General features: G+C 35.9%; 1 protein-coding gene across 21 annotated transcripts in view; it reads left to right on the top strand.

The window, feature by feature from the left end:
- Positions 1–26,764, top strand: part of TIAM1 (TIAM Rac1 associated GEF 1) — a 354,474-nt gene that overhangs the window by 255,300 nt on the left and 72,410 nt on the right. For all 21 annotated transcript variants that reach the window (XM_069074990.1, XM_069074987.1, XM_069074981.1 and 18 more), the window contains 6 exons: positions 199–423; positions 2,017–2,202; positions 11,961–12,107; positions 19,991–20,065; positions 20,973–21,143; positions 24,289–24,393. In XM_069074990.1, the coding sequence (XP_068931091.1) occupies positions 199–423; positions 2,017–2,202; positions 11,961–12,107; positions 19,991–20,065; positions 20,973–21,143; positions 24,289–24,393 (909 nt within the window). The remainder of the gene's footprint in view (positions 1–198; positions 424–2,016; positions 2,203–11,960; positions 12,108–19,990; positions 20,066–20,972; positions 21,144–24,288; positions 24,394–26,764) is intronic.

Here is a 26,764-nt window from a genome sequence, read left to right as displayed (position 1 = left end):
GGTTGTTGAACCAGCTCTAAGATTTACCTACTTCATTTAGTGATTCCTTATGGAAGGTCCATGTAACATCTTTTTCATTGTTATGTCTAAAGACATGATCTTGAGAATCAGGAGAATGACTTCCCCTGAGGAATCCAGGTTTGTGTCTGATAGCTACCTGAAATATGGCTTTCTCTGCTACTTCTTCATTCTATACAGACCATCAGCCAAACTGAGTTAGAAAACTGGATTACTGCAATCCACTCTGCTTGTGCAACTGCTGTGGCAAGACAACACCACAAAGAAGATACTCTCCGACTCCTGAAATCAGAGATCAAAAAGCTAGAACAAAAGATTGATATGGATGAGAAGATGAAGAAAATGGGTGATATGCAACTGTCTTCAGTAACTGATTCCAAGAAAAAGAAAACTATACTTGATCAGGTAACCTTTCTTAAATTTTTTTTAGGTGAAATCCTTCAGTCTTTGAAAGTTTTGGCTGCTACACAATTATGAAAAACCAGTTATTGTGTAGTTATCAGCTTTTGGCCTAGATACTAAGTTCATTATTTAAACTGCCCATTTTCCTCAGCCTTTGATCAGGTTTGCTTATTCATGAGGTAAATGGGAATGACATTACCTAAGGCAAAATCCAGTAGAAAGCTCCCCCCTCTCCCAAGCAATGCACTATTTGAGGAAAACAGGCCTGCTTCACTGTAATGATTGAAATTTTATTCCTTTTTTTTGTCTCAGAAGCCATCATAAATTTTTGACCCTTCTATAAATTTGAGTTGATAATTCTATTGAACCAAAGGTAGAAGGCATTTTAAATTATAGATATATAATGTAAGTAGGTGCCCTCCATGCTGTAATGACCTATCAAAGGATATTTGTAGTGGCAGCTAGGTGGCACAGTGAATAGAGCACTGGCCCTGGAGTCAGGGAGATATGAGTTCAAATCCGGCCTCAGACACTAACACAAAAACTAGCCATGTAACTTTGGGTAAGTCACTTAACCCCAACTGCCCTCCAAAAAACAAAGACAAAAAAAAGGACATTTGTACCTAGATTTATATTTGGGCAGCTTCATATGTAGGATAACTCTGAAGTCTTGAGTTCATAGGCTGTCGAACTAATTCTAAGAATTGCTTCCTTTAGTGATTCTTTACAGAAGGTCAAAATAGCTTGGCTTTTTTATTGTTAGATCTGAAGACATTGAAACATTCATAATTTTTTTTTAAAGAAGGCAAAATTAAAATAGAACCTAAATATTTTCCATTTTAAAAAATGAGTCTACATGATTATTTTTTTTCTCTAATAATACTTTGAAACATCAATGCTCACATGGGCCAACATGTTGCCTTCTGCTTGTGACCCTAATTTTTCTCTATTATGTTGTGTTACATTTCAAGCCTCAGCATCACAATAGGTGCTATTAGGCTTCTTAGAGAAAGCTAAGGAGTATTTATTTAGTTTGGTTTCCTGCTCCCTTGTATCCCTTCTTTTGGCCTCTCTTCATCTCTATTACTCTATGTGTATACTTATTTGACTCTTTTTCTCTTCTTTCCTTTCTGTCTTTCACAAATATACTGTGTTACACCCTGATCCCAAATAAATCTCACCAAAAAAAACCCAAAGTTACAGATATAATTTTATTTGATATAGAATAGGTACAAGTTCTTACTGAGCTAAAAATACAAGAATATAGTGGTCTTTTTTCAGCTTTCACTTTTTTCTACTCCTGGTCTAAAGGCTAGGGCTCATATTCTTTTCTCATACCAATCAATAAGTATATAATGGAGAATGGAAGGAAAGGTAAGTAGTCATGTTGAAATTTCTGCACATTAGTACTGAATCAAGTCTTTTCAAAAAAAAAATCATCTAAATATAAAAATACCTTATTTCTTTACATTTGGAAATTTGAGGTCCTCCCCCCGTTTTACAACAATTTTTGAAGAATAAATAACTGATATTCTTGTGAATGGAACATGTTACCTTATGTATTTATCTTCTCTCCTTCATTTCTTTCTGTTGTAGATATTTGTTTGGGAGCAAAATCTTGAACAATTCCAAATGGATCTATTTCGATACCGTTGTTATTTAGCTAGCCTACAAGGAGGGGAGCTGCCAAATCCTAAAAGGCTACTTGCTTTTGCCAGTCGACCAACCAAAGTAGCCATGGGCCGCCTTGGAATTTTTTCTGTATCCTCCTTTCATGCCCTGGTGAGTTTGATTTTAATGGTCAGTAGTTGTTGTATGAAATATTCAATTTAATCATTAATCCCTGGTAGGATTTGACAGGAGTCTTCCAGTATTCATATGTCACTATTGCATAGAAATTCCTGGTTCTTTTCATACTTTGTGTTGAATGCAGATCTTTACTCAGTCACATTCTGGGGTTTATTATATAAGCCTCAGTCTTGATGGGGTTCATTACTTTTCAAAGCTAATATGAAATTGTAAATGCTAAATAGATGCTTGCACACCCTTTTCCTATGAAATTGCATCCCAATGTAGAGTCACCATGGATACCATTCCCACACTTGGATGTTGAACCATAGAGCTTTTTGGACTAAATTAGTCTGTTGCTTTTTCTAGCCTATTATCTTAGTTGGGTGGAAACTGGAAGCAGCTGTACCCGTCAGTTGAATAAAGAACTGTAATTCAGTCAGAGGTGTTTTTAGGTTGTCTTTAGATTAGCACCATTATTCAAATAATGTGGACAAAGTACAACTGAAAAGATGTTACAGAATTTGAGAGGTGGATGAGCCCTCTGTAGCCAGTTGGTTCAGCCCATGTGAAAAAGGATCTTTACTTTAGCATACCTGACAAGTGGTCATCCATTTTCTGCTCAGACACCTCCAGGAGGGAGGACTACAGCACCTCTATAGGCAGCCTATTCTAATTTTTGACACTTCTAATTGTTAGCAAGTTTTTCCTGACATCAAGCATAAATTTACTTCTTTGTAGTTTATTCTCATTTTCCCTGTTTCTATCCTCTGGGGCAACAGAGAGCAAATCTGATCCCTTCTCCTTGTGGCAGACCTTCAGATACTTGAATGAGTATATCTCCATTCTAGCTACACATTGTAAAGCCACACATAAGCAGCTTTCCAGAGGACTGCTGCTGTGAACAGCTTTCAAGATTCTGATTGCATAGTAATATAGTGAGCTCTCTATTCAATAACAAATCAGAGCAAAACATTCACAGAAAATCAAGGTACAGCATTCACCATGTCACAACTCAACAACTTATCACTAAAATGGACGCATAATTTTCACCAAAGTGGTCACATAGTTTTAAACAAAGTACATTCATTTAGTCAATCACAAAATCCTTAGTTCAATCACAAAGTACAAAAGTCAAAGTTATCCACCCCTAGGTAACAGTAAATCATAATCTTCTCAGTCAGTACACAGTATCCAAGTAAAATCTTCTTTCAGCTTGACTCAAGGCTGGCTCTCAGCTTCCATGGTTCCTCTTCAATGGTCCCAGCTCCAGCTGTTACATGGGTTCAAAGGCAGGCAGCTCCCAGTTTCTTGTCCAGCTCCTTGTCGAATTCTTCATCCAGTTCCCATTCCATATTAAAGTTCACATTGTCCAGTCCAGCTCAAGTCCTTCACAGTTCCTGTTTCTGGGAAAACAAAGCTTGACAGAGCCACAATAATGTTCATGCACATTGCTGGCACCATCATCAATTCACTATCTGCCTGTGAAATCAACTCAGACCCACCAACATGATCTGAGAACTCAACACAAATCATCAACATAGAAATCAACACAGACCCACAAACAAGGTCCAAGAGGTCAGCACAAATCATCAGTAAAGTCCCAGCACTTCCAAAACCCTCCTCCAAGACTTCTGTAAACATAGAACCAGAAAATACTCTTTCAGGGCTTCCAGTAAGGTCCCAGAGTTTCTGTACAAAGTATTACAAACAAACATCAACACAGACAGAGCAGACAGAGTGCCTCCATACCACAAATTTTCTCCTTCTTGACCCTGCCACCACAAGAATTCTCTTCTCAGTTCTGCTGTCTCTAGCTTGGAAATTCTCCTTATATATGGTCATTAGCTCCTCCCCTTCCTGTTGCAGGAGTTTATGAGTTCTAGGGTTCACAAGTTACAGGGTTCACACATTGTTTTTTTTTTTTTTAAAGCAATTGGGGTTAAGTAACTTGCTTAAGATTACACGGCCAGTTATTTTGTGTGGGTGCCAAGTATCTGAGGCCGGAACTGATCCTGGGTCTCCTGATGCCAGGGCTGGCACTCTTACTCACTGTGCCCCCTGGCTGCCCCACACACATTCCGTTCAGACTTGATACAAGACTCAAAAGAAACTTGAACTGAAACAAGGTGTTAATTCAATAGCTGACACAAGGTGTGAACTACTTCTGTGCTTGCCATTACACACATACTCAGTGTCCTTCCCCCAGCCCTCAAAGAACATTCATTCAAGGCCTTTCACCATCCTTACTGCCTTGCCCTAAACACCCTCTAACTTGTTAATGGCCTTCTTAAATTGTGTTACTCAAGACTGAATACAGTGCTACAGGATGAGGTCTAATGAGAGTAGGATATGTGCCCTACCCCCCCATACCCCATGTCACCTTCCTGTTCTTGGAATCAGTTTCTGAATTATTAGAACTGACATTTAGAATTTATATTCTCCCTACACTGATTATAATATGGCTCTTAGTCTTCTTGGCTCTGTCTTCCCTTTGCAATGTTTAAGTGCTATCACTTTTAGTAGTGGAGAAGCTATGTATGGAATAAATCAATTGATGGGTTCTCTATTCCTGGTTCAATTTCAGTTTTTCCTAGATAAGTACAAATACTTAAATAGAGATGAGAATGTTCTTTATAAGTATGTTTGGGTAAATCCTGAAGCATTGTTTTCTTCCAGGGACAGTTATAATTTATATTGATTATAAATGAGTCAAAAATTTATTTAAAAATATACTAAATTTTGTAGAGTTGTTTCAGTAGTGTCTGACTCTTCTTGACCCCATTTGGGGTTTTCTTGGCAAAGATACTGGAGTAGTTTGCCATTTCCTTATCCAGCTTTTTATCCAAATAAGCAGCCAGGGCACATAGGGTTAAATGACTTGCTCAGGGTGACACAGCTAGTAAGTGTCTGAGGCTGGATTTAAATTCATATCCTCCTGACTCCAGGGCTGGAATTTTATTGCCTGTACCACCTAAATGAGGGGCATCTAAATGTTTACCCTATGTGTGATTTATATATAATTTTATAAGAGAATAATATTAATGTTATACCAGTTGAAAATGCATCAGATACATTCCCTGTACCTGGGGAAAGAGTTCATAGATGCCAAGTACTTCCTGACTTTTTCTCTATAATTAACAACATTCTCAATACAGAGCTATTGCTGCCCAATTCTTCTCATTTAAGCATTTCATGTGATACATGGGATATTAGAACTGGGGTCTGGGAGGAAGACAATTCTATGATTGTTTTCACAAATGGTTTAAAAAAATTGAAAATTCTCTTTGTGCTTGTCTTTCAATTCAATTCAGTGACTTACTGGAAATAAATCAGATGAATACTCTGCGAAGCATTGTGCTAGGTACTCAAAAACTTTTGGTTTTTCTTTCTGTTTTCCTTTCTTTTTCTTTCTTTCAGTGATGTGTAATACTAATACAAATATAGTTATTTGCACCATGAACTTATTTTTTCAAATTCATTTTGAACTTAAAAACAAAAAGAGGGGAAAAATATTTCCATATACACAGCACAACATAGAGGATTCAACGTAAAATAATAAACTTCCATTTCAGACTGTTTATTTTTTTTTTAATTTTTTTTAAAGTAATTGGGGTTAAGTAACTTGCCCAAGGTTACACGGCCAATTATTTTGTGTGGGTGTTAAGTATCTGAGGCTGGAACAGATCCTGGGCCCTCCCGACTCCAGGCTGGCGCTCTTACTGCACCACCTACCTGCCCTTAGACTGTTTATTTTTTTTTTAGAAAACCTATGTAATGCTATGCATTGTTTTCAAAGCTAACCTGCTTCTCTGCACTTCTGAGTTTTCTTTTGTTCTCTGCTGTGCACTTTTTTTTCCTCCCTCATTCCCTTCCCTGCCCTACAGAAAGCTACAATTAAACAGAAACACACACACATGCATATATACATACATATAGACCTATACACACATACATATAAAACCATACTATGTCTACTTCTTTTTATCAGTTCTCTGGAGGTGGATGGCATCTTCCTTCATAGGTCCTTTGTAGTTGGTTTGAATATGATACTCAAAATGAATTAGTCATTCAAAGTTGTTCTTCATTTCACTTTTCACTGTTTCATGCAAGTCTTTCCATGTTTTTCTAAAACCAAATAGCTCATTGTTTCTTATAGCACAGTGATATTCCATCACAATCATATAACATAACTTACTTAGCCATTCCCCAGTTGAAGGAGGTCTATCATTTTGGCCAATCTTATTGGTATGAGATGATATCTCAAAGTTGTTTTAATTTGCATTTCTCTAATCTATAATGATTTGAATCATTTCTCTCTCTCTCTCTCTCTCTCTCTTTCTCTCTCTCTCTCTCTCTCTCTCTCTCTACATATATATATATATATATATATATGTATATAGACTTCATCAGAAAACTGCTTGTTCCTATCCCATGACCAGTTGATCAGTTGGAAAATGACTCGTATTTTTATAAATTTGGCATAGTTCTTTATATATTTGAGAAATTAGACCTTTATATAAGATATTGTCTATAGAGTTTCCCCTTAATTTTCTGCTTTCCTTCTAATTTTAGCTACATTGGTTTTATTTGTGCAAACCCTTTTTAATTTAATGTAATCAAGATTATTCATTTTGCACCCCAGAATGCTTTCTCTCCCTTATTTATTCATAAATTGTTCTCATTTCCCTAAATCTAATAGGTAATATCTTCCACATTCTTCTTATTTCTTGTGATAGCTCCCATATCAAGGTCATGAATTTATTTTGACCTTGTCTTGGTAAATGATTTAAGATATTGGTCTATGCCTAATTTCTGCCAGATTGCTTTCCAACTTCCCCAGCAAAAAAAAATTGTGTGTTTTTTTTTACCAAATAATGAATTCTTATTCCCCAAACTTACATCTTTACATTTGTCAAACAGAAGTTTACTATAAAACTTTACTAATGTGTATTATATATCTACTCTATTCCACTGATCTAGCTTCCTATTTTTTTTAACCATTGCCAGATAGTTTTTATATTTCCTCTTTATAATATAGTTTAAAATCTGGTACTGCTGAACCTTCTTCCATTACATTTTTTTTCATTAGTTTCTTTGAAATTCTTGACCTTTTGTTCTTCTAAATGAACTTTGTTATGATTTTTTCTAACTCAGTAAAATAGTTTTCTTTTAGTAATTTAATTGGGATGACATTGAATAAATAGATTAGGTAAAATTGCCATTCTTATTATTGGCTTTGCATACCCACGAGCAGTTAATATTTCTCCAGTTATTCAAATCTGACTTTATTTGTATAAAGAATGTTTTATAATTATATTCATGTAGTTTGTGGGTCTATTCTGGCAAGCATATTCTCAGATATTTTATACTGTCTACTGTTGTTTTAAATGGGGTATCTCTTACTAGCTCTTCTTGTAGGGTTTCATTGGTGATATACGAAAATGTTGATGATTCATGTGCATTTATTTTACGTGTTTCTACTTTGCTAAAATTATTAATTGTTTCAACTAACTTTTTAATTGAATCTTTAGGATTTTCTAAGTATATCATCATATTGTCTATGAAAAGAGATAGTTTATTACCTCATTTCCCATTCTGATTCCTTCAATTCCTTTTTCTTTTATTACTATTTCTAGCATTTCTAAAATAATATCGAATAATATTGGTGACACATAGTGTAGCTTCCTGTTTGTCACTTTTAATTAAATCTATTTTAGCTTTAACTTTGTCTGAGGCCATGATAGCTACCCCTGCTTTTTTTTTTTTTACATCAGCTGGAGCATAATAATTTCTACTCCAGCCCTTTATTTTAACTCTGTATCTCTTTTTTTTAATTGTGTTTCTTGTAAACATATTGTGGGATTCTGATTTTAAATCAGTTCTATACATTTCTGTTTCATGGATAAATTCATCCCATTCACATTCAAAGTTATAATTATTAGTTATGTTTTTCTCTCCATCCCATTTTTCCTCATGGTCCTTCTTGCCCTATTTACTTTACCCCTTCCTTTTTTTTTTTTTTAAAGCAATCAGGGTTAAGTAACTTGCTCAAGGTTACACAGCCAGTTATTTCTGGGTGTGGTGCTAAGTATCTGAGCCTGGATTTGATCCCCAGGTCATCCTGACACTGGGGCCGGTGCTCTTACTTGCTGAGCCACCTGGCCGCCCCTTTTACCCCTTCCTTTAAGTTTTTGAATCTCTTTTTCCAATTAGTTAACTTTCTTTTCATAATTTTCTTGCATTGCTCTTATTTTTCCCCTAATTTTTCCCCAGTCTTTCTTTTATTTGATTTTTGAAATCCTTTTTAAGTTCTTCCTAGAATTCTTTTACAGCTTGTGACCATTTGACATTTCTTTTTGAAGTATGAGTGGTCTTTTTAACTTCACTATCTTCCTCTGAACATGAACCCGGATCTTCTCTATCCCCATAGTAGTTATCAATGGTCAGGTTCTTTCTCCTTTACTTTCTCATTTTTATTTCTATATTATTTTTAGTAGTTTTATTGTAATCAGGTTCTAGTCCCAAGGTGTGGGGAATGTTGCCCCAGGCCTCAGGTCTTTCTCACTATTACTTTCTGAGCTCTGTCCTGAGGCCCAACCTTCTGCACTCTTCTGCACCCCAAGCCTTCTGTCCCACAAATGCTCTTGCTCCCTACAGTCCCTGCAGAAGGAGCAAACTTCAACTCTTCTTTCTGCCCTGAAGTGTAAACCAGAGACTCTGCTCCTTTGTAAGTGCCCCCAGCCAGCAGAGTCCCCACCCCTCTGCCATGCAGTCATGCGGTATATGCTTGCTCCTCCTCATCCTCACCCACAGCTGCAGCTTGGGACCATATCTGGTCAGCACAGCTGGTCCTGGTGTCTTGCAACAGTAGATGGTCTTGCAATCTCCTCGTTGCTCAGCTGTCTGACCCCCCACACTAGTGTTCTGAGGTAAAAATTCCTGTGACCCAGATTGCTGCTGCCTCTACCCAGCTGCACCCTGGACTTACAGTTTGTTGATTCAGTGGCGTCTTCCTGTAGGTGTTTGCATTTCACTTGAGCTAAACCTCTGCCCATAGCGGTCCAGTCCTTCCTAATGTCCTCTCAAACTGTCTGAGGACAACTGTGTCACCCTGACCTTTTATTTTTTCTGCTAACTTTGATACGATGCTCTGTCTTGTTTGTGGGGGAAATTTGGAGAGACTGGAATTTTCTGACCTTATCTCAGAATCCTCTTCTTCCCAGAATCCTCTGCAACTTATCTTTTTAATGCAAAATTTAGGTTTCAGTGGAACAAGTCATGTAGCTAAGTAAGCTGACTTGTCATATAAAAGAATCTTTAAAAAAACAAACATTTATTTTTATGGACATTTCTATCTCCCTTCCACTGCCCCCTCCCATTTGAACAATAAAAAGCAGACTCTCATAACAATTATATGTAGTTCAGAAAAACAAATGTCCGCGTTAGTCATGTCCCAAAATATACATCTCATTATTCACTTTAAGTCCATCACCCCCTGACAAGGAGATAGGTAGCATATTTCATTTTGAGACTGAGAAATATTTGTTTATGTTATGTTTAAATGTATTCCTATTACTACTATTAACTTTAATACCAACAACTTTCTGAATCTAATTTTAGAGATGTTTTAGGAAGAAGTATGATAAGGCTACAGTGCTGTAAATATTTACTTTTTGGCAACTAAATAACTAGATACATAAAAACTAGATACATTCTATCTCTGCTCTTTTCCCTCCACTCTTCCCTTCTACATTCTTCCTTTTGGGGGCTCATTTGTTATATGGAATCTCCAGTAGTCTCAGACTACTCTGTGTTGATGTGAATAATGATGTTCAGCGTGCTTAGTCAAACCCTACCACTTTCAACCCATAGGACCTTTATATATGCAGGAACTAAAACAGATATTTTTAGGGCTCTCTAGAGATTGACTTCATTATTCAAATAATTTGGGAAAATTACAGTTGAAAAGATGTTACAGAATTGGAGAGGTAGATGAGCCATTGGTAGCCAGTTGGTCTGAAGTTTTTTGATTCCTAATTTAAACTCTATTTAACAGCAGGGGCATGAATTGTTTAATTCATAACACAGTAGTTAATTATCACTGCATTATATGGGTGACTGCAGAAGAGTTGGCGACCACATTTTTGACATGCATTGAGCTGGGCCTTCCTGTATGTGCTAACCACCTCCCCTAACATCCTCAAAATGACTTTTTCTCAAGCAACACAAGCTGTGTTTGCTGCTTTTTTCCTCTTTGTGACAAGGATTCTCACTCCTGCCTTAATGCAAATAGAAGCCTTGTAACACCAGTTCTCTTTTCTCTTCCTGGTCCTTTCATTATGTTTATGCTATCAGCACTCACTATAAAGTGGAGCTACTCACCAAAATGTAGATTAGTCATGTAGGCTTTTTTCTGTTACCCAGCAATACATTATCCCCAAACTCTGTAGCCATTGTGTTTGGGGAGTTACCTGCATGAACACCTACTGAAAAGTAGGCTCTAGGGCATTCACTCTGGTCTTTTATTTCAAGTCAGACTTGTTCCTCCTGCTGCTCCGTTTTTTACAAAAGAAAGCCAGTGGGTGGGCCTATTCAGGCTTGTCATACTTCACCTGAAACACTTGGGACTTGACTACAACATTTAGGACAGAGTTCAAGTCTGAACTATTGGTCTGATGATTTCTTTCCCTGCTCTCCCCAACTCCCTTTTTGATGAAAATATATTCACATGTTTTAAAATGTTTATTCACAATCTTTTTTTTTTTTGCTTTTTGGAGGGCAATTGGGGTTAAATGACTTAACCAAGGTCACATGGAGTGTGTGTGTGTGTGTGTGTGTGTGTGTGTGTGTGTGTGTGTGTGTGTGTTAAGTGTCTGAGGCTGGACCCAGGTCCTTCTGATTCTGGGGCCGGCGCTCTACTCACTGCGCTACCTTGCCACCCTATTCAGAATCTTAATGCCTTGTATATAACTCAATTATTTTTTCAGCTCATATTTTGAGGAATCATTGATTCTTCCACAATGAGGAAGAAACCGTTTTATGCCTTTATTTTCCCTCCTCAAATTCATATTTGACAGCTCTAGATTGAATCATAAAACCCTTCACCTAGCATTTGTTAATATCCTTAATGATGCATTAGATTCCTCCAATAGTCATGTGGGCAGTGAATGGTTTATTTGGAAGTATCTCAACCAAGGAATGAGTTCCTTGGGAGGGTGTATTTCTCATTGGTTCTTTGAAACTTTTAGAGCATATGGGCATCAAAGTGGCACAGTGAGTGGGTAGAGGATAGGACCTGGAGTCAGGAATACCTGAGTTCAAATCCAACCTCAGGTACTTCCTAGCTGTGTAACCCTGGGCAAGTTCTTTCACCTCTGGTTTTTTGCCTTTTGGGGGGGGGCACTTGGGGTTAAGTGACTTGCCCAAGGTCACACTGCTAGTCTTTGTGTTAAGTGTCTGAGGCCGGATTTGAACTCAGGTCCTCCTGCTTCCGGGGCCAGTGCTCTATTCACTGTGCCACCTAGATGCCCCCACCTCTGTTTCTTCATCTGTAAGATGAAGATAATCATAGCACCTGCTTCCCAGAATTGTGAGGACCAAATGTGATAACAATTGTAAAGTGCTTAGGACAATGCTTCGCATATTATAAGCACTATATGAATATTAATATTATAAATATGGTGGTAGTGGCAGGTGCATTATTGTTATTTTCTTGATCTTTGATTTGGAAACTGTTTTGCTGTTATCAGGTGGCAGCACGCACAGGTGAGACTGGTGTAAGACGAAGAACTCAGGCCATGTCCAGGACTGCAAGCAAGAGGAGAAGCCGATTTTCTTCTCTTTGGGGTCTGGACACTACCTCAAAGAAGAAACAGGGAAGGCCAAGCATCAATCAGGTAGGTGTCAGAAATTACGTTGATGTTATCATATTAATAAAATGAATACATCTACATTAACGGAAGTAGACTGCGCAGAGTCATGGAGGTGGTAGCTGCCCGGTACCTATTGTGATCAGACCACACCTCAACTTTATTATGTTTAGTTCTGAGAGCCCCATATGGGACACTAACAAAGTGGAGCATGTCCAGAGGATGCTGGGCAGTAGCAGGTGAAGAATCTGAAGATATTTAGTCAGGAAAAGTTAAAGTTCATAGACAGTGTGATAGCTATTTTAAAATATTTATGTGGGAGAATAACGTGGTTGTTCTTCTTGCCTACAACATGGAGAAAAGGATAGGTAAAATTTATAACTATAATATCTAATAAATAGCAAATTTCTAAGCAAATTGAATTTGTAAGCAGATAGATGTTAAAAATCAGAGCTGTCACAAAACTGAGCTGCCTAACACTACACTGTCCAGCAGGAACTGGATGACCATTTATCAGCAATCCAACATGCAGCCTAGTGCTTGGATATCAAAGATGTTTCTTTAACAAGTTTTTATGATGCCCTTCAGTTTCTTACATTGTAGCAGTTACCCCTTTATCCTTCCCCCTCCCCCTCCCAGAGAGTCATCCCACATAACAAATAGTTTGATTTTTTTTTTTGAGAGAAAAAAAATTAGCACATTGTAAAAAAGGTGTAACACCTGTGGACCTCCCACCTCCACAAAGGTTGGGGGAAGGTCAGGCTTACTTCTCATGTCTCTTCTTTCAAGTCCTATTGGATCTTTATGATTTTTTAATGTTCACTTTTGATTTTTTTAGTGTTTTGTTCTCTCCATTGTTGTAGTTGTATGTATTGTTTTCTTGGTTCCACTTCATTGTGCATCAGTTCATTTAGATCTTTCCATGATTCTCTGTTCATCACATACATCATTTCTTACAGCACAGTTAATAGTCTATTCATTGATGTATAAATAATTTGTTTAGCAATTACTCAGTTGATGAATATCTTCTTTATTTCCAATTCTTTGCTATCAAAGAGGGGTGCCTTAAATGTTTGGTGTATAGGGGACTTTTTTTCTTATCAGTGACTTCCTTGAGGTAAAAGCCCAGTAATGGAGAGGATATGTGCATTTTAGTCACTTGATGTGCACAATTCCAAATTGCTTTCCAAAATGATTTAATTTAACCCTTTTGTAATTCCACCAACAATGTATTAGTGTACCTATCCTTCCACGACAGTAGCTAGATAGCTATGTGGATAGACTTCTGGACCTAGAGTCATTAAGACTTATCTTCCTGAGTTCAGATCTGGCCTCAGACACTTATTAGCTATGTGACACTGGGCAAATCACTTAACTATGTTTCCCTCAGTTGCTCAGCTTTAAAATGAGCTAGAGAAAGAAATGACAGGCCACTCCAGTATTTTGCAAAGAAAACCCCAGATAGGATCCTAAAGAGTTGAACACCACTGAAACAACTAAACAACAACAAATCCTTCCACAACCCTACATCTTTGAGTTATTTCCTTTTTTTTTTTCCTTCGATTTTTTTTTTTTTGGCAATTTGCACTGTATGAGGCAAAATCTTAGGGTTGCTTTAATTTGTAGTTCTTGTTATTAGTGATCTGGAAAACTCTTTCATGTGGTTGTGAATACTTTGAGATTCCTTTTTTGGAAACTGTTCATATCCTTTGACCATTTCTCTTTAGGGAATGGCAATTTGTCACATACAGGTATTTTGTGTGGGTGTGTTTGTATATACATATAATATCTTTGATAGGGGTTTGATATTCAAGATATCTAAACAGTGAACATATGTGTATATGTATGTATATATGTGTGTGTATGTATATATGTATATGACTAATAATCATTCCTCAGTATTAAAGATTTATTAAGCATTGTCAGTGTGCCAAGCACTGTGCTAGGTCCTGGGGAAGCAAAAGCAAAAATGAAAAGTTCTTGCTCTCAAGAAGATTATATTCTTTAGGAATAGGTAACACACATTTATAGGTATATACAGAATAAATAAATACAAAGCAATCTTTTTTGAGGGAAGCACTAGAAGATAGTAAGATGAAAAAGGCCTTAAGTAGTAGGAGGTAGCAATGAGGTGAGCCTTGAAGGAAACCAGGGGTTCCAAGAACATAGGATATGAGGGAGAGTCAGTTCCAGAGATGAGTGTTGGGATGTCATGGATGAGGAACAGCAAGACATCCAACTTGGCTGGACCATAAAATATATGAAGAGGAATGATATGTAAAAAGTCTGAAAATTAGTTTGGAACCAAGTTGGAAAGGACTTCAAATACTAGAAAAGAAAGTATTTGATCCTAAAGGTAATAGGGATCTATTAGAGGGTCTTTAGTAAGAGAATGACATGATCAGATGTGTGCTTTAGGATTATGACTTTGGTACCTGTGTGGAGGGCGGATTGAAAAGGGGGCAGTTGAGGGGGCAGCTAGGTGGCCCAGTGAATAGAGCACTGGCCCTGGAGTCAGGAGGACCTGCATTCAAATCCAGCCTCAGACACTTAACACTTACTGGCCGTGTGACCTTGGGCAAGTCACTTAACCCCAATTGCCCTGCCTTCCCACCCCTCCAAAAAGCAAAAAACAAAACAAAACAAAAAAGAAAGAAAAGGGGACAGTTGAGGCAGTAATACTAAGGAGGCTTCTGCAGTAATTCAGGTTAGAGGTGATGAGGACCTGGACTGGAGTAGATTGCCTTGTCAGTGCTCAGAAGGTCTTAAATGGTGAGAAATGTTTTGGAGGTAGAATTAACAACCTTCTCAATTGATTGGCTATGGTTCCCCATAGGCAATGAGGCAATGAGGCAGAATGAGGAATTGAGAATTACTTTGAAGTTGTGAACATGTATGACATGGTAAGATGGTGATGCCCTTGCCAAAAATACTCACGAAAAAGAGTAATAGCCAAGAGAAGAACCATAGGGTTTTTTTTTTTTAGCATTCAAAACACTTTCAAAATTTAATGTCAGGTTTTTACATAAATTTAGTAAGTGTATTACTTAAAATGATAATACAAAATGAAGCAGTTTTTATGAGTGGTAGAATAGTCATAACTCCATTTGATTTGAGTTTTTTTTTTAAAGATTTGGCTTTTCAATACACAATTAGCAGTACTTTTGATTCAATATATTTTCTATTAAACACTGATACATGTTACAATTATGCCTATATTTACATTTGTCATATGATTCTGATTCTAGACATGTTTCAAAACATCAAAAACTGTTGCTAGATTTAACAGGACAGAACATAGATTAAGTGCTAGATGAGGCTAGTATAGTTAAGATATGTATTAAATATTTAAATAAATAAAAATATAAATAAAAAATTATAAATAAATAAATCATCAATAAAGATGAGTTTGGTGAATGATGGAATCACTTTAGTGTTATTTAAGAAGAGTTAGAAAGTAGTTTGGTGCTTTGGTTTTCGCTTCTGCACATAGATCTATTTAGAGGATGACTGGTACTTCTGACATAGACAAAAGGCAACATCACATTTTTTTTTTATTTGCAAGTAAACAGATGGTATTGATGAGCAGGGTTTTTTTCTCCTTTGAGTCATTGTATATGATTTTGTTCTGTATATTTGGTCTATTTAGTACATGTCAGAATAAAGAGCAAAATGACTACATGTTTATAACCTATATTAAATTGCTTGCCTTCTCAGTGAGGGCAATGGAGGGAGAGAATTTGGAACTGAATTTTAAAAATGAATGTTGAAAATTGTTTTTACATGTAATTGAGGAAAAACAAAATATTAAATTAAAAAAAGAATGCAATGAAGAGCAGAGTATTTATAAGTATTAATTTTGATTATTAATTTTCAGTAGATTCTTACTAATCTTTAATCTGATAAACTCTGTAGAGTCATTCAGCAATTATTTCAAAATTATGAAATATCTGTCTTCTTTGCACTGGAGAAAAATTATTCTTCATTTGCTAATTATATGCATTTTTCTGGGTGAAGTACATATTCCTTTAGTGCCAATGCACATGCTTTCAACGTGTTCAAAAACATTTGCTTTTGAATATGGCTCATGTAGTGGCATGTCTCCCTATGTGCAGGTAAGTTTTTAGTATAATTCATGAGAACTCAAGAGAAAATGATAGTCACCAATTTAAAAACCAAAATAAGAAGTCATAGTTGTAAACAATTATGTGTAAACAGTTTATACCTTTTGAACTATTTAGACATATTAGAACTAAGTACAATAATTATTATTCCAGATTGGCTGAGAAGTAGCTGAAGCAAAAATTCCCCATCCTAAGAACTTAAAAATTCATTGCTTTGCCAATTTCTTGTGTGTCTGTAGGGGCAATGGGTTTTGTTTTTCCTTTCTTCTAAGTTTTATAACTTAATGGCAAATATATTATAAAAAGGGATTTTCTGAACCAAATTTAGCTGAGAACACTTACGTGTATATGTATGTGTATATATATGTTTGTATATGTGTGTATGTATATGTGTGCATATACATATATATATGTTTGTGTGGGTGTACATATATTTATATATACACAGACATGTGTGTGTGTACACATATATGTGTCAATCATTAAACATTTATTAAATACCTACACTGTGGCAAGTGCTACACTAGCTGCTAGGGACACAAATAAAAAGATAACCATTCCTGCCCTTAAAGAGCTTACGTTATATTGGTATTAAAACATGTTTGTAAGTAATTGAATAAAAAATTAATAGATAATTAACATAGATGCAGAACACTTTGGGAAGGGGATAGGTAAGAGACTAACAACCATGATAGTCAGCAATGTCTGCTTGAAGAATTTGGCACCTGACCTAAGACTGGGATAGGATGAAGAAGTTCAAAGAATGCCATTGTGGCTGACATCGGTTTGGCAGCCTGCACAGAAGCACAGATGGAGCTGGAATGTTTTTTTTTTAGGAGGAACAGCAAGTCGGACAGTTCAACTGCATTGTAGTGAGTTGGGGGAGGGGCAGATGGGGAATAATGTCTAATCTGTGTGGAAGAATAGACTTTAGCAGGGCTAGGTAGTTTTTCTTTTTTTTAAAGCAATTGGGGTTAAGTAACTTGCTCAAGGTTAAACGGCCCATTATTATTTCTGGGTGTGGTGCTAAGTATCAGAGCCCGGATTCGATCCCAGGTCATCCCGACTCTGGGGCTGGTGCTCTTCGTCGCTGTGCTACCTGGCCGCCCCACTAGATAGGTTTTTAAATGCTCCAATGATGATGAGCTTCTTGGAGATTGGGGTATGTCTTCTCCAGCTGCTTAGTCTACTGTGTCCCTCTATCTAATGGGCAAAATCTATATAATGGAAAATGGAAACAAAACCCCACCAAATTAAGAAGTGATACTTCAAACAGCAATTAACTACCAAATACATATAATAAAAACTAGCAGATGCACTTTGGAGACAATACTTAAGAGCTATTCAACCAAGGACTCTTGCAATTACTTAGCAACTGTAAAACAAGAGAGAAAAAAAAGCTTTGAATGATTAAATGAAAAAGCATTTATTAAACGATTATTATTTGCCAAGCACTTTGTTAAACAAAAAGTGAGACAGTGCTGCTCTTGAGGAACTCACACTATAAATGAAAGGAGACAACACACAGTGGAAGTGTTTGGCTATTGGGAATACGTAAAGTCCTGGTGGTTCTTTAGCATCAACAGACAAGGTAACAATATTCTTTAGTCAGAAGGATGTTGTAGAAGGGTGGGGCAGATGGTAAGGCATGGTGGTCCTCCATCTTATCAGAATTGTAGCTGGTACCTTGATCATTATCCATGTGGTATAAATAGACATTTCTGGATGGGGCAGCAATGGGGGATAATGAAGGGGCCAGCCTGTGATCATTGGAAAGGGAGGAATGAGCCCAAGGTTCATAGTAGAGATGAGACCCTGGGTTTCCTCATGGGAGGTGGGCTGGGGTGGGCAAGGAGCAGATCAATACTTAAGGAGGAGAAAATAAGAGGGGACCATTGGCAGGGAATTTCAGTGGGGGGAGGTGGGGGAGGGAGGAGAGGGAATGGGATCTACTATCAAAATGATGCTCCATCTGGGAATATTTTAGTTAACAGAAGCACCATTTCAGTGTTAGCTTTTTTCCTCCCACATATTTTCACATAAAATGTAGGAAGCAGCATGACTGTGAAGCTGTCCTTGTAGGTTTAAAAAAAAAATTAAGGCATCTACTACCATTATGGGATTATACCAATAAATAGCTAAGGAAAACACAAAGAAAACCCCAAAAGGTTAAAGTATAAATAAGAAGTTAATTTATTCATTCTGAATGACCCCATGGTTTAAGAATGCAAAGGATTTTCCATTAAAATAAAATATATGAAACTAATAATAAACTACAGCACATTTACACACAGAGATGTACAGACAGAAGCACACCATTTTGAAGATTCCAGGAAAGGCAAACTATAAAAATATACATAAAATGAAAAAAAAGGAAAAATTTGAACTGAAAGGAAACAATTAGAAGGATGTAGAAACAAATTCAGGAAGCAGAACTGTCCAAATAATTTTTTCTTTTGTGAGACAGATGTTTGTTTGTGGTCCACATATATAAAGATGTCTCACTTGAATGAAGCATGGATAGATCTCTGATCTAGGACCTGGCCCACTTTTCTGTAAAGGAGACTTTGGTTTTTGCCTTTGAGATGAACAAGAAGAATATCAAGGCAGCAGTTAATCCTTCACTCTCCTATTTCCATCCAAGACATATAATAATGATAAGGGTAGCAGCTAACATTTATATGGCACCTACTGTGTACCAGCCACTGTGCTAAGTTCTCAATTATTATTTCATTTGATTCTCATAACAGCCCTGAGAAGTAGGTACTATTGTTATTCCCATTTTTCAGATGAGGAAACTGATGAAAGAAGAGGTTATGTGACTTATCCAGGGTTATACAACTAGGAAGTCTCTGCTGTCTGTAAGTCTAGGGACACAATACTTTGACAGGCCCAGGATGCATGCTAATTTTCCTGATCACTCTCAAGAGGAGTATAATAGTTTCATATAGCCAGAGGGACTCCCTCCCACTAAATTGTTTATAAAGAAGACCATTTTGAATGATAAACAGTGAATATATATATATATATATATATATATATATATATATATATATACATTTATCCAAGCAAAATAGTAAATAGAAGTCAGGAAAGTTATATAGATTAGAATATATGATGGTAAATAAATTCTGCATTGTGAATAAAATAAACCACATCAGCTTAACCAATGAGAGAAGAATTTATCTCATCAAGGGAGGGTGCTCTCAGCAGTCTCAGAAGTTGCAAACATTGAAAGTCAAGAGATCTAATGAAGGGCTGACTTCACCCACATGTCTCCAGGTATCCCAGTAGCCATTCATAAGTTTATTCTGGCCCTTCATGAACATGTTTCTTAAAGTTTTCCCCCTCAAGTGTCCTCTCAACAATCCACCTTTATGGAAGTAAACATTATATTCAGTGTTCTCTCAGGAAATCAAAAGTCATGTTTTTGTTTGCATTTGTCGTACATAGCACAGGGCAATCCCTCTGGAAAAACTGCCCACCATGGTTGGGTGGGAGTGAACATTCATTATATGTATATCTCAAATGAACTGACCAGATTTAAAGCAGATAGTTCATCCAGTACCAAGATGAGATGGAGGGAAGAGATACAAATAATCTTATTTCTAGATTATGTCCTAGAAATTAATTTTCCCATTTTAGGGAATAGCAAATGAATTTTTTTGCATGTGAGAGAATGTCATAATTTTATATAATGTGTTCTACTACACTTGACCATTTTCCCCAAAACCAATTGTGCTATAATTTTCTTCAGATTGTTTAAATGGTGGTTTATATCTGCAGGTGTTTGGAGAGGGAGATGACACCATAAAGAAATCTTTAGAAGGAATATATGATGACACTGTTCCAGATGGCAAGGTAAAAATAAACATGTTTTGTTTTTGTCAAAGAAGTACCATAAGTACACCAACCTACACAAAATGAACTGTTTTCTTGTGACACTAATAAACTCGCGTGGATGTTGGAAACCAAAAATTGATCGTTCACAGTGATGTGATTTTATTCAGTAGAAGAAAAATTCTAAGCCCTTAGTCTGATACATCTTTTATAATAAACATTGGTGGAGCACGGGTGCAGACCCTGTGAACCCACACAATTTGTAGAAGTTACTTCAGGGAGCCAGCTGACCAAATGTTTTATACTAGGGACTTTGAATTTTAAAAATAAATAAATAAATGAACATCAGTCACAAAAGTGGTGAGGTAAAGTTGTTTCTAATGTGATCCTAGGAGCTTCTGAATTGGTATTTTCTCTAGAAATAATGGTAGTCAAAATATTAGTTTCCTTCTTATTACTTTTTTTCTTAACATTTTAGTTGTTTAGTTGCCATACTCATGTCATATAGTGACTTTGACAAAGTAAAATTGAACTTAAATGAGAAAAAGGCAGATTTAAGGCACACACCTTTATGTACCAATCCTAGTTCTCCTTGGGATGATGCCTTTGTTACTCTAGTTTCTCTGTCACTGCCTCTTTGTACCTAATTTTTCTCTGCCTTTGAAATAGGGAAGTCATATTTCTGTTTTCCTGTTCATAGGATATTAGTATCTTAAATTGAAAATGAATTTGTTCAAATAAAAAAATGAAAATGAATTTGATGCACAAAGACCAAATAATACGATGGTGAATAAATTCTGTGGCTGAGAGTAAAATAAACTACTTCAGCTTAATGAATAAGAGAACAATTTACTATACTAAGGGTAGTATGATACCTGAGTGATCAGGTATTGCTAATCTGCTAATATTATTTCTCTTTATTTAATAGAGGGAAAAAGAAGTAGTGTTATCTAGCGTGCACCAGCACAATCCTGACTGTGACATTTGGGTCCACGAATATTTCACACCTTCTTGGTTCTGCCTGCCAAATGATCAGCCAGCCTTGAGAGTTGTCCATCCAGGGGACACAGCCAGAGACATACTGGAGTTAATCTGCAAGGTATGAGATGGTAATATGGTTATTTCCTGAGTAGAATAGAATAAGATTCCAGATATTTTCTGTAGAAGACATGTTAGAACATGGGATCTCAGATTTCTTTGGAGCTTTTCAGAGGATTAACCATATCTAGTCTCTTGTTTTAGAATGGAATTTAGTTCTTTTCATCATGCACTCTGGAGGATCTTTTCAGTATAAAAGTATATATATTATTTTACTAGAAAATATGTGGGTTTTTTCCAATGGGGGTGGGAGAATTTAAAAGGTGACATTTTCCTGTGATATGGTATATATAATTCTTTAAGCCTTATTATAATTTTATTAAAGTCAGAAGCATACAACCTCATTGCTAACCAGGAAAACAATTTAGTTTTGGATCAGATTATCTTTTTTTTTTTATTTTTTTTTGGACCATATTAGCTTTAATGGTATCTTTCTATTCAGGGATACTCTCAACTTCTTTATCCTCTGCCCCCCCCCCCCCAAAAAAAAAAGGGCAAGAGAAATCTTATTTGGAACTAAGGAGAACTTTCTGCCTATGAGAAAGATACAAGACTGGTTTTTCTAGAGAATCTTGTATAAGAATAGTCGTTCTTACAGAATCGTTTCAATGTTTTGTTTTCCAGAGACAATGGCATAGAGAAGATGACTTTTTAAAGTTGTCTTATCACTGTCATGCTATAAAAACCAAAATATATTTTTCTCATTTTAGCATGTTTCCATTTTCTGTAACTACACAGTCAGGAATTTCTGGTATATTTTCAAATTATATTGTGCTCTTGTAGGTGTGTTGCAAGGGTTGATCTTGAAAGAAAAGACTAAGGGTTATTTAAATGAGTAGGACAGGGAATTAGAAAAAGTACAGGTAAATCACTCAAGTGATCCATGATAAGGCAATACTCAAGAGCCAAAGAAGAAATTCTTATACCTTCTCTCCATTAGGTGCTAAGTTTATATCATTGCTTTTTGACAAATCTAGGGTCCTTCACTTTCATGAGTTTTGTTTCTTTTTTTTAATTTGTTTTGTTTTTTGCTTTTTGGAGGGCAATTGGGGTTAAGTGACTTGCCCAAGGTCAGATGGCTAGTTTTTGTGTTAAGTGTCTGGGAACAGATTTGAACTTAGGTCCTCCTGACTCCAGGGCCAGTGCTCTATTCACTGCACCACCTAGCCGCCCCTATGAGTTCTGTTTCAAGAAAACATTTCTGTTCATATTTGTTCACTTAATTATTCAACCAGAATAAGTCTGTTAAGGATTTTTATGTTCCTTTATAGGTCACAATGACTTTTTTAAAATTAGTTTTTCAATAAGTAAACATCTTTTTCTCTCCTTGCCCCCACCATTTGAAATAATAAACAAGAAAAAAAAACTCTTGTTAAGAAAAAGAAACTCTTGTTAAGTTTTGCTTACATAGTCAAGCTAAACAAATTTCCACATTGTCCATGATCAAAATTGTTTCATTCTGAATAAAGTATCCATCACCTCTCTGAAAGGAATTAGATAATAGAGATAATTGACAGTCCTTTGGAGCCAAGAGTATTCATTGCATTAATGAGAGCCTTTATATTGTTGTTATTATTATGACCAAAACAAAGGACAGAGATCATAATAGACTTTAAAATGAATAATTTTGATTACATAAAATTGAAAAGCTTTTGTACAAACAAAACCAATGCTGTTAAAATCAGAAGGGAAAAAATTTAGTTGACTGTGGGAAAAGTCTTTATAGCAAGTTTCTCTGGCAGATGTCCTCCATATATTACAAAATTTCACACACACACACACGCATGCATGCACACACATACATGGAGTTAGTATTCATTAAAGTTCAATAGTTAGGCTGAAAGTTCTACAGATATAGATGAATCTTAGAATATTAACAGTACTTATTGTTGTCTTTGGCCAAGATTTTCTAATAATCATTAAGCAAAAATATTATGATGTCAACTTTAGTGTTAAATCCTTCTCAGGGACTGAAATTGACATCCGTGTCTCCCATGTATTCAGTACCTTCCCTAACAGCAGAAAAAATAGAAATTAAAATATTTTATTTGTGAGAAATGATTTTATTTTGAGACAAAGTGATTATGCCAAATCATGCAGTGTGTTTATTATTGATGATTAATTATATAATTAATACATTTAATGTTGTATTTTTTCATTTTGGAAGGAAGAGTTTAAATAAAAATGGTTGTATTTTTTCTCACTTCACATTCTAAATGAATTTCTTTTCTGTAACATTTAATAATCAGCTTCTCTTTGTGTCTTATGTATTTTTCCCTCTGATACATATAATTTTACATCCATTTGTCTTGAGAAAACCAGTAAAGACTAGTATGGAACATGTTTCAAGATCTTCATCTTGTGTACAGTTTGTGTTATTAGAATGATTAATGTAGCCTGGGCATGTCCAGTGAGTCACTTGTGGGGGGGTATCCCTGAATGCTGTGGTATCTAATGTGGCACTACTACCTTTTTTCTCTCTCTTTCAGGGCTGACTCATTCATGTTAACTTATTTTCATACCATATGTTCTAGGAGATTTTCCCCAAGTAGGGAGATTGGCTATACACATGGCCACATGGTTATGATTCAAACTCTTTCTCTCAGAGTTCCACAGGTAACTCTGGTTTGGAAGGCTTGGATATATACTTATATAACTTATCCCTGTAATTCCTGAACATACACTGGTATTTTCCCCATTTACACAAAAGAAATCATCTCATCAACATTAATTTTTAAACATAAATCATTTACTTATTGATGAAGCGAAAAAAAGGCAAGCAAAGAAGTGTTTATAACATTTACTTAATAAGAGACAAGAGCAAGGATAATAAAAATACAATAGTACACCCATAAATCTGTGTCACACTCTCTCAGCAGTACATACAGTGCACAGTGGGCACACACAACAACCAAGCAGGGAAACATTATAAGGAAGCAGTCTAATTCCTGAAGCAATTCATGACCTTACTTTAATTTTGAAAGTTAGAGCTTTTCTCAAGCTCTTTCTTGGAAATAACAATTTTTCCTGCATGTTCCATCATCTTCTGGTTCCTTATTACCTTTTATCTCATAGACACTTTACTGTAGTAATCTATCAATTCATTTTCATTCACTACTAAAGGATTTTTTTAAAATTTATTTTAGGCACATCAACTAGATCATGCAATCCATTATGTTCGTCTCAAGTTCCTAATAGACAACAAGATTCAGTATTATGTTCCGAAGCAAGAAGAGGACATATATGAACTGGTAATTTTTGGAAGAATTCTCAAATTCTGTGGTTTGGGAGTGATGTGGTTCTTAAAAAAAAAAAAGGTGCCTAGTCAGGACTCTGAAGTGTGTGTGATGATTGGTATTGCCATTACTGCCATATTAGCTCTTCTGTGCTGAAATGCCAGCTTTCAGTTCTGCAAAGGGGAAAGAGTGAAAAAATGAACAATAAGGAAATGTAAGGAAAAAAGACTAAAATTACCAAAGGTCTGAGGAGGAAGAAAAATGAATTAAAAATCTTAAACACAAGCAGATAAATCAAAAGGAAAGATATTAATAGCAAAAGGGAAGATAGCCTCCAAGACATCTAAACTAGTTCAAACATCTCTGGATAAATATTGCAGGACAAAGGAAAATGAAGCAACACCTGATGAGGCAGAGGACTCCTTGGATTCCCAGCAGAGCATTGGATCACAGCAGGATGTACCCAAATGGTTCAAGAGAGAAATAAGAATTATGAAAGCAGAATTTATGGCTTACACAGCAGAAATAATTGTCATAAAAGAAAAACTTGAATCCACAGTGGTGAGTTTCTCCCTAGAAACAAAAGAGAACAACAGATTGAGAATACAAACTGAAGAACAATTGAGAAAAAGTGAAACTATAACATTAAAAGACAATTTGATCTCTATACAAGCGAAAGGTATTGATCTTGAAGATGTGATGTGTAGCAACAACTTAAGAATCATAGGTCTACCCGAAGAGCATGACAGGTCAAAAAATATGAAAACCGTATTGCAAAAAATAATACAAGAAAGCTTCCCAGAACTTCTGAACACAGAAAACAAAGTGCCAATTCAGAGAATCCCTAAAACTTTTTTAAAAACCCTATGCTGCAAAATCCAAAACTACCATTGAAATTTAATCATTACAGTGATGAAATTTTGCAAGTGAATGAAGAAAGACCTTCAAAATAAAGGAAAGGAAATTCCAAAAAATTAACATTGTACATCCGCCAGTAAGTGCAGAAGGGAATGGAATAATGCATTTTTGAGGAACTTAAATACAAGCTGAGATGAAATACCAGATGAAATCAAAAAGAGTGATATTTGAAATATTCCTACCAAAAAAAGTCAGCAAATTATTTCCAGTACCCCAAACAATAGAAACACAAGAAAGGGTAAATAAATGCAGCAACCAAGGGAGGCACCAATAATTAAACAAACTCCCTCAGAAAAAAAGGGTGGAAAGCTAAAAAGGCAAAAAAAAAATGTGAGTTGAAAAACAACAAAAATAATAATGTAACAATAGTATCATTAAGAGATTTCTTCTGAAATTACACAAAGAGATGAGTGAAAATCTAAGTAACAAGTAGAAGCAGTAATTGAAGAGCAAGACTGAAATGGACTAAAACTCACAAAACCCCACCTCTACAGTGTTATTGAATTTTTTTTATTTTATAGGATTAAGCTATACAATGAGAAGGCATATTTAAAGGGGAGAAAAGAATGTATAATATCCCCTAATCATATCAATTATAAATTATGAAGGGAAAATAACTCAGTCTTGCAGGGAGAAGAAGGGGATAGAAGAGAATGGATATGGTGACAAAGGGAAGAACTGAAACAGTGAGAAAGACAGATGAAAGTCTCAATTCAGTGGTATGAAGGGGTCCTACTGAAAAATACTTCCATATGGATTCCAGGGAGGGAAATTCCTAATGAGAGATGAGGAAACATTTTTAAACTGCAGGGATTTGGTACTTCTAAAATCTGGTGGGGGGGGGGGGGGGAACCTTGTGCATTGATGGGATAGCATCATACTTCAGAAGAAGGGGAACTGGAGTTCTTGGGGGCACTTGACATCCACAAAAGTGAGAGAGAATGGACCAAGAGAGAGGAGATTTCATGGTAAATGGAGGAAAATTATTATGAAGAAGGCAATGAGTCGTAGTGAACTATTATTTTCAGCTATATAAGACTATTTCTACCATGAGGAAATAATTCTGTCTTCTCTCTCTCCCACAAAAGTTTATACTTCTAAGAGTGAGACACAGCAGAAAAAGAGGAAAGGTGTAAGATTTTAATAACTACAATAGCATAGGAAGTTCAGATGAGCACATTCAAAACAGATACTTTAAAGTTTTGATTTCTTGAAGAACACAGATAATAAAGAAAATAAGCATAAAAACCAAGAATAAAAATTTAGAACAAATGGAAAAGGAAGATAAATATTGAAGAGAATGAGGGAAAGAATCCTTTTTAGGAAAATATGCAAAAAATTTAAAAAAAACTCAGGAAAGAAGAAAAGAAATAAGCATTTGTCAATCACTTACTATGTGCCAGGTATTGTTTAAGAGTTCAATAACTGATGAAAGGGAGAAGAAAAAAAGCAATGTTAAGTAAAACTC

Source organism: Petaurus breviceps, unplaced genomic scaffold (assembly GCF_028583685.1).
Source record: "Petaurus breviceps papuanus isolate PSGF00001 unplaced genomic scaffold, PetGlider_PUasm1.0 90897, whole genome shotgun sequence".
Classification (NCBI taxonomy): domain Eukaryota; kingdom Metazoa; phylum Chordata; class Mammalia; order Diprotodontia; family Petauridae; genus Petaurus; species Petaurus breviceps.
The sequence above is the reverse complement of the archived record's forward strand: the minus strand, read 5'-3'. Positions and strand labels throughout refer to the sequence as shown.